Source organism: Lineus longissimus, chromosome 8, assembly GCF_910592395.1.
Source record: "Lineus longissimus chromosome 8, tnLinLong1.2, whole genome shotgun sequence".
NCBI classification, from domain to species: Eukaryota; Metazoa; Nemertea; class Pilidiophora; order Heteronemertea; family Lineidae; genus Lineus; species Lineus longissimus.
In genome coordinates this window covers 19564695-19573677 of record NC_088315.1, presented here as the reverse complement: position 1 = coordinate 19573677, position 8983 = coordinate 19564695, and the positions used below count along the sequence as shown (strand labels likewise).

General features: G+C 41.3%; 2 protein-coding genes across 2 annotated transcripts; one reads left to right on the top strand and one right to left on the bottom strand.

The window, feature by feature from the left end:
• The first annotated feature begins 629 nt into the window (after positions 1–629).
• Positions 630–6317, top strand: LOC135492442 (branched-chain-amino-acid aminotransferase, cytosolic-like). The gene is made up of 10 exons (XM_064778931.1): positions 630–693; positions 911–970; positions 1427–1627; positions 2355–2465; positions 2737–2856; positions 3079–3239; positions 3514–3656; positions 3985–4070; positions 4222–4437; positions 4747–6317. Exons 1-10 carry the CDS (start codon positions 655–657, stop codon positions 4834–4836), a joined length of 1227 nt encoding a protein of 408 aa, XP_064635001.1. The 5' UTR covers positions 630–654; the 3' UTR covers positions 4837–6317.
• Positions 6318–7166: 849 nt separating this feature from the next.
• LOC135492001 (large ribosomal subunit protein uL15-like) lies at positions 7167–8973 on the bottom strand. Its single transcript, XM_064778048.1, has 4 exons — positions 8919–8973; positions 8165–8304; positions 7712–7886; positions 7167–7349 (listed from the first exon to the last, which is right to left on the bottom strand). Exons 1-4 carry the CDS (start codon positions 8919–8921, stop codon positions 7221–7223), a joined length of 447 nt encoding a protein of 148 aa, XP_064634118.1. The 5' UTR covers positions 8922–8973; the 3' UTR covers positions 7167–7220.
• Positions 8974–8983: the final 10 nt, after the last annotated feature.

The following is an 8983-nucleotide window of genomic DNA, read 5'->3' as shown; positions in this document are numbered from 1 at the left end:
AAAGGCCGGTCCACTGCGTCCGGAGTGTTGGCTGGATAGGCCTATGTACATATGGCACGACAGACCGATCACAATGTAGGCCTACTGATTTATTTATTGGATTTTATGCTTATTTCACTAATTTTGCTCAATGATTTATCCCCGGACGTCAATCCCAGTTGAAAGCTCCCGACCCGGTGGTTGACCGCCGTGTGACCGCGTCTACGATAATGGGTGATATGAATAAAGACTAGCAAATGCTTTTACTTCAATTGTGTACAGAAAGGCCTAGTGTAAATGTACATGGAGTTTTAGATAAAAGCATTTGCTAGTCTTTATTCATATTATCACCCATTGTGCAGAGAGAGCGGGCAAGTTCTTAAACCGCGCACTACCAATATCAACGCCTGCCCAATATCAGATGGGAATAACTGACGACGGCCATGTGAAGCGTAAGTGGTCGTCAACACTAATGATCCGCGTGACAGCCCTTATGGAGTTTTCGCAAATCCACCGAAACGTCTAGTCCGTTGTTCGACTTCGTTATCGGTTGTTCAGACAATGAGATAGGCGTTTACATCGGCGTTTCGGGAGCTTTGCGAAAACTCCCTATTGCTAACGGCTTAAAACTTTATTACAGGCACGTGGCCCCATCTACCGGATAAAGAACGAACCATGGCCGCGACAACTTTCATGAAGAGTTGGAGGGCTTGTGTAAGTGGCGATTTCTAACCTATTTGTTGATCAATATGTGTATTTCTTACGAATTTTTACTCCACTAAATTCATAGTAGCGATAGAACTAGGATCTGTGTTGATTTCTTGTCCAAGTTATGAAGAAATCTCCCTTTTTCGGTGGTATTTTTACTTTTTTTTTTACTGTTGTGGTTGTCGTTTCGTATAACGGTATATGCTTTTGTATTATTTTCCAGGTGTCCAAGAACTTGATTAAAACATATTCAAGATCTCTGACCTCTTTAGCTCCATTGAAGGCGAGTATGTCCATCAGTAATTCATGCCATTCATTCTGCCAAGTGACCTCAAGGAACGAGTTTCCATTCACGATAGAGGCCCACCCCACTGTCCCAGGTCATCAATTGTGACTTGACAATGACATCATATCAAACTTGGAGTTGCCAGTTGGTCTAACTCCAACTCCAACTGCGATCAAACCAGGTCATTTCTGAAGAGGAATTGTAAAGTTTGACCATTCTTAATTCTGACACACCTACATTGAAATTCCATCCCAGACCTTCAGCCAAGTAAGCACCCTGGATTTGAGAGCATGCTCCATCCTTCCGGTCTCAAATTGCTGTGTTAATTCCTTAAACAAATTGCGACTCGTACATCCTCACATCGTTATTCAATTTGGCTGATGAGCATTCGTTCTGAAATTCAGTCTTTATCTATTCTTGCTAATGTGTGAATTTCTACCATTCCACTTCCAGGCTGACAATGTCGAGATCCGCCTCACGAAAGAAGCAAAACCCAAACCAGACCCAAGTAATCTCTTATTTGGCAAGAATTTCAGCGATCACATGTTGTCCGTCAACTGGTCGGCAACAGGGGGATGGGGGACGCCAAAGATCCATCCACTGGAGCCGCTGCCACTTCACCCGGCAGCAAAATGTTTTCATTACGCGGTAGAGGTAAGCTTTAGAGATTTATAGGTAAATCACCAAGGCTGTCCTTGAGATAACGCTTTGTAAGGCTAGGGTGGGTAGACAGGCAAATATCACCTTTTCCAGAAATCCCAAAAGACCCCTCAAAATGAAGAAAAACTGCAAAAACTTGGAAAGATGTAATCATTTTTGGCTATTTGTCCTCTTTTCACGACTCAATAGCAGACGTAGTCAATGGGTAGTTAGGTTTAACATGAACGAAAATCTTTTTAAGGCCAGCTCAAGTAGGTTCTGCCTTATTTTTCACCTCATTATCAAATTCATAATCAGTGGCTCAAGCTAAAAAAAATACATAAACTTTTCAGAGTTTAAACCATGTTTTAACAATGTCGAAATCCGCCGCAAGACAAAGCATGTCTAAAACACAACTTCCCATCAGCAAATTGTAAAGATTTCTATGAACTGCATGCTGTAATTAAAAGTATATGTGGTTCAGTGGTAGACGACCAGACCATAAAATATAGGCCACCAGACTGTAAGAAGTAGACCACCAGACCTTGATAAAATATCTGGATAATAGGTCATGAACATAATCATTGCAGTGGTTCGTTAGGCTAAATTTGGGCCTTACTTTTGGTCTATCCAAAAGCTTTGTAATACAACTGGGGGAAAAAAAATTTGAGTTCAAAGAACAGGGAAAAATATTGAGTTAGAAAAATTTAGGCAATAGCTGAGTAGTTTTCTCTTCGTTTAGCTGTTTGAAGGAATGAAGGCCTACCGTGGTGTTGATAACAAGATCAGGTTATTTCGACCGATGGCTAACATGGAGCGAATGAACTCGTCAGCAAGTCGCGCTACATTACCAGTAAGTAAGCTTTATTGTAATGTCAGCATCTGAAAGCATCTTGCATTTCACCAAGATGAATATGGGCATTACCTTTATATCAATGTTACAGACAACAAAGTAATCAAGGTCTAAATTGGAGTCAATTTCTGGATCCTGACTATATAAGTATCAATATACATCTATACTGTTTTGTCTCATCTAATCAATATATAATGAAATGTCATTGGTAATGTCATTTACACTGATTTCAGATTTTGGAAAGTTACAATTTTTATTATTTAAATTTCAGACGTTCGATGGTGCCGAGCTGCTGAAGCTCATGAAAATGTTGATCTCTATCGACAAGGAATGGGTACCGTACTCCACAACCAGTACCCTCTACATCAGGCCAACTATGATCGGGACAGAGGTAGGTTGCTATGTGAATTTGCCGGTGTATAGACGAATTCGAAGAAGATAAATCAGTGCCACAACAAATCAAATGCACACACTCGGAACACTCAGAAGGTGTAAGCCAACTTCGGACAATGCCTAGAGACACGGCGATCCTTTGTTCAAGGTGAAACGCATGACTGGTCAGTGCCAAAACAAACTTGAATGTCTCACTGATTCTATCTGTTATGTTTTCCAGTCATCTCTTGGCGTCGGGCCGAGTTCAGATGCGATGATGTTTGTCATTTTGGGGCCAGTGGGACCATATTACCCGACGGGAATGAAGCCAGTGTCACTGCTCGCTGACCCAGAGTTTGTGAGGGCATGGCCAGGCGGCAGTGGTTTTACAAAAATGGGAGCGTGAGTATCAGTTGTAAGGTCATCTCACTGTTATTGTGTTGATTGATAATGATGGAAAATTTGCCGTAGCAATCTCCTGGTGGACACCTCTGTTAGTGGGAACCCTGTCTTTTAAGGACACTGATTTTAATCCCAACTTGGTCATTTCCATTTGATTTTACCTTGTTAATTGTGACTCCTCTCTACTGAGGACAATCTTTGCCTGTCCAAAAGGTGTCCTCAATAGAAAGGTTCTTCTGTTAATGGCGAATTTTGAAATGTTTTCATTTTTCAGTAACTACGCGCCCACCGCTTATGTGCAAAAGATAGCAGAAGGCAAGAACTGCCAGCAGGTTTTGTGGTTGTTTGGGGAAAACCACGAGTTGACTGAAGTTGGGACGATGAATGTCTTCATGTTCTGGACAAACGAAGACGGCGGTAAGTCTTCATGTCAAAAATGACCAAGATGGTTTCTAGAGATGGAGCAGATTATGACTATGCCATCGATGTCAAATTTGCGATTTTAGGGAGATTTCAGACTTTTTCCTCTCACTGAAGTTTTCGCTAAATTTGATAGCTGGAATAGAAAGATCTTTGTCTCAACTCTCTGAGGATCTTTGAATTTTCAAAATTGGACCAAAAGTTTGCATTTTAGAGGCATTTTTGTGCAAGTGAGGGCTGTTCAAAGGGAAATATTTTCACAAGAAGAAAGTTTCCGACTTACATTCCTAATAGTATAGAATTCGTTTCAAATTTGATATTTCAGAGAAGGAGTTGATTACGCCAGCTCTGAGTAGTACCATTCTGCCTGGAGTGACAAGAAGGAGTTTGATAGATCTGGCAAAACAATGGGTGAGTTCATGTCTGTGCACAATTTTATTATCCGGATACTTCAAAAATCCAAAAATTATCTAATTTTGCCAAAAAAATTTTTTTTGAATTGGGTATATATTTGATAATTGTCAATTTCAGGATGAATTTAAAGTCTAATTGTCAATTTCAGGGTGAATTCAAAGTCACGGAGCGAACGTTTACAATGAAAGACTTAGTGAAAGGCTTGAATGAAAATAGGGTTCATGAAATGTTTGGTGCTGGCACTGCGTGCGTGGTTTGTCCGATCGAGAGGATCTTATATCAGGGCGAGAATCTCCATATACCAACGATGGACAGTGGCGCCCCTGTCACAATGAGGTTCCAGAAGGAACTAACAGACATTCAGGTGAGGCTTGCGTTTATTTCAGATTTTGTGAGGGGAGTCTGTAGCACAACCCAATAATAATTGTCGGATGAGATTTAACCTTCGAAAACTGGGTTCATTTACCAAATCCCTGACAATTTCCCCAAAAAGGGTTGTCACAGCAAAAATGTTCGACTGCTGATGCTTTTGTTAGGGATCCTCCAGGCAAGCTGAAAGATGTCTAATATAGTCCTGTGAACCTGGTGATATCATGAGTAGAATCGAGGCTATCCAGTGTTGTACATGTATTGGAAATCTGCTACATAACTAATCTGATGATTACAATTTTAGTTTGGTCGTGTGGAATCCCACGAGTGGCAGGACGAGGTGGACCAAGATTTACAAATCGACGCCAAAAGATTCATCAAGCACGCGAGCTAATTCTCGTGGTCGTATCTCAGTCTTGAAGATCTGATCAGACAATGCAACGACTGCAATCTCATTGGTTGTCTTCCTGGTGGACTGAACTGTGTGTGATTTTGATATTCAAACCCCCCTGTATTCTCTTTAGAGGCCGGGGGAGACCAGTGACAAATGACTATTGTTACAAAATTTCTGAAAAAAGGGTGTAAATTATTGTAAAATAGCTTTCTTTCTGCTTATATTGTTTTGGAGTGGTTTTTTCTCACAAAGTAATGGTTTTATCAATATTATCAACTTTAGGTAATGAATGACAATGTTAATAGGTCACAGCCTTCTCAATTACACTAAACACTAACCATATGTAATGGTAAATGAGCCCAAATAAGGAATGTCAAAATTGCAACACCTTTTTTTAATTTTTTGACCCTACTTTATGTACAGGTTGTGACTTGAATATACATGTGTGTGTGTGTGAGGGGGGGGGGGCTAGACAATGAATTATTGTGGTTTTGATAGTTTCTTACTCGTCTCAGAACTATGGTCAACCACACAGCATTTATTTTAAGGGCATTATAAAACTCAGCTTGAAGGATTAAGTAGTTTGATGATAATGAGGTGATTGGTTTGGGTAGGTCTTTTCTAGCAGCTGTGTTTCCCCTGGCTTTGGATACGAACGCATCAAACCTACCAGCATTTTTTTGCTCAACGGAAAGACCGAAGTGTGACGCGGTTAATGTGTGTTCGGCTGGACACGCTCAAAATATTCAGGGAATACACTGCTAGCTGTAAGCAGGGTGCCACAACTATCAAAGTTATTCTGTGATTGTGGCATTTCAATCGTATCTTGAAATTGAGGCCCATGTAGAAATTCCGAATATAAGTTAATCAGACAGTGCATTTCCCAGAAATGATCTCGAAATCTTTCATTGTAAGCATACTGGCAGCTAAAACACAGATGTGTAGGAATGTATTGTCACCAATAGGAGACTAGGTAACTTGTAATTGCTTCTTTTTGGTGGTGCTGTACCAGTGCATTAGCTTAGAATCTGTCATGTTTTGGGCAAAAACAGCTGAACTACTTCATGTTATAACGTAACCATTACAAATCATAACCTTGATTCGGACAAGGGGTGGTCTTCAGTTTTCGTGATTCTACTTAAAAATAATGTCTCCAGTATTGAATACATGTATGAGTGTGCAATCATTCCTTCATTGGAGTCCTTGCTTGTTCCAATATATCATTATCTGTGTGAAATCAGCAAAAATCGAGACTGAATTTCTTTGGAAATGGAGTAGAGTGTGTAGGCCACAGATAATAATATTATATGTAATTGCACATGTACTTCTTGTGTAGTAGAAGTAAAACTGGATACCGTCACTGTAGTTTACAACAATGTCCATCGGTCCCTATTGTTGGGCTGTTGTGTTGCTCCACATGTACTTCTTGTGGACTTCCGATCATTGAATTGTATTCATCTCAAAATAAAGAAAGGTGTGATAGGGATAAATGTATTTCTTGCTGTTGTATTGTAGACTCTCTCACCAGTCTCCTCCATTCACTCATTACATTGTGGAGGGTGGTGGTCTCCATTCACTCATTACACTGTACGGAGTGGAGGGTGGTGGTCCCCTTTACTATTGTATTATGCAATCGAGCATTAACTTGAGCAAAGTGAAGGTATGAAGTCGTGAACAGGATCTACCAGAAACCCCTCACAACAGGTTTCCAAAGCCGACCGGCATGTTTCATTCCCATGGTTATTTGACCTGGGTGGCTTATTTTGACTGGAATTGCCCCCACCTTGCACCCAGCTGTTTCTGTGATGTGAAATCCTTCCCGACTCCATTTAGCCAATACATCCTGGCAATCCATCTTCACACCAGGACACCAAGGATTGAAGACTTTGTCACCCCTGGATTGATCATGTAGTTAAAGTGAACTTCCTGGATGCCTGGATTCTGGTTGTGACTTCGTCCTCCATGACCAATTTGGGGAAGTATGGAAATTACATGTACAACTGAACAACTGAGTCTTTCCATGCAGCACAGCAATGATAAGCATGGCCAGTTGTGTTGATATATCTCCATGTGGGGTTCATAAAGCCTGCACAGACAAGGATGAGGTTGTCATACAAAAACATGCCATCTTCAATGGTCAAACTGTCCCCCACCCAAGTTGCACACTTTGTAGTGACACGACCAACTGTTCACCCTTTGTTGTTGACATCAACATGGTAGACTGCCAATCAAAAGCCACGTTACTGCACAACTCTGCAGCCATTTGCAACCCGCCTTGAAAATGGCCAGAACCATCTCCAGTTCAGATAAACAACTCAAGAAAGACATCCTTTCCATTTTGTATACTTTATTTTTTTCTTTGTACAGGCTTTTTAGGAAAATGTCTAGGCAACGAGCACACAGGCTCCACCGGCCTTCTTGATCTTCTCCTCGGCTATCCGACTGAAGAATCGCGCCTTGACAATGACGGGCATTTTTGGGAGATGACCTTTGCCAAGCACCTTGTAGTAACCCTGAAAGAGAATTTTGAAATTTAGTAAATTCTGTCAATAAGTTTTATCGGTGTATTGTATGTAAGCACGACAAGCCAGCCCAGAGAGAGCTGTCTGTGTATTGCTACTGCACTCTCCGCCATGCGGTATTTCTTTTGTGCATCTTTCTCAAATAAGCGCCCCAATGTTATCAAGTGTGGTGAGGACAGCATAATTGTGAAGTCGGTCAGGTGCACTGTCTCGAAATTTTGGTTCAGTTTAAATGAACATTTCGGGGGCAATCTTTTGGTTTTTTGATGTCTTGTCTGTTGGAGCAGTGCACAGAGGGTAAACAATCGACACTAAATGCACCTGCCAGCAACTGCTATTTGGTTGAAACTTACTGCTCGCACACAGTCGATAACTGGTGCAGTGCCGTCACTTTTCTTCTTGTAGTGTTCATAGGTCTGATCTGATACAAGAGACCACAATTTGTCCAAGTTGACGGAAGGACACCATGTGCTGTTCTTGGTCAAATGGAAATGACGCATACCGACTTTACCGAAGTAACCTGGATGACTGAAAAATAACATGATAGTTGATACAGAGATTTATAATATTCCTAATTCAACTGTCAGCACCTGTACCCAAAACTTTGTCTTGCAGAGTTCTCCACAAGGTCGTCTCTCAAGGTAGGGTGGTACCCTTGATATTCCAATTTAGTTTAATTATGTACAAACACTACCATACTACCATCGTCTTTAATACCCGGGACCGAATTTCTGAAGTGGCGTATACAAGCTTGTCGGTAATGATGATTGGTATGGTGAAATCTGCACAATTTGCCTACAACTTACTATTTGTCAAAGTTGATCCTGTGATGATGCTGACCACCAGCATTACCACGACCACCAGGATGCTTGCGGTGTTTGCCAATACGGCCGTGACCGTGGCTTACGTGACCACGCAACTTCCTTGTCTTCTTATTCTTGGTGGTCTGAAAGAATGAATAACCGGTTTTAATCGGAACAAATATACAGCATTACTGCTGTCAATATCAGCGACAACGTCCTGTCGGTGTGGCAGCAACGTCAACCAACAGTTATCAGCAAAGATGGCTGATATCTCCGACCCTCGGGCTCAACTCGGAATTTTTCTACGTTATGCTGAGGGCGAGGCTTTGCCACAGGCAGATGAGATCGAGAAGATGCACAATTACAATATACACATGCACACCTCAAACTCACTGTCAACACAAGAGACCATGCACCACCAGTAGCATGGTAGGTAGGGGTGGACAGCAGAAGTAGACAAGAGCTAGAACTGTGCACCAACTACAGTTACAGTGCACAGCACTCTTTAGTGTACAGCATGTACAGCGCACGTTATGCATGTTGTGTACAATCGAGGTTCTCAATGCTGGTGTGTGGTGAACAAAACGGGGTAAAAAACTCTTAAGTCCTTCATTCATTTGAAAACATGACACATTGATTACTATATCTGATATCATATTTATTGATATGTTGTATCATTTTAGAAAAGCATTGGTAAGATTTTGAGATGATGAACGATTTTAATCGGCCAACTTGCAGCCAAAAATTGAGGACCCACCATTTTGGATCGTGTCGGAAAAGAGGCCTTTTTCCGGAAAGTTCCGATAATTCCCGAAGTTGGAA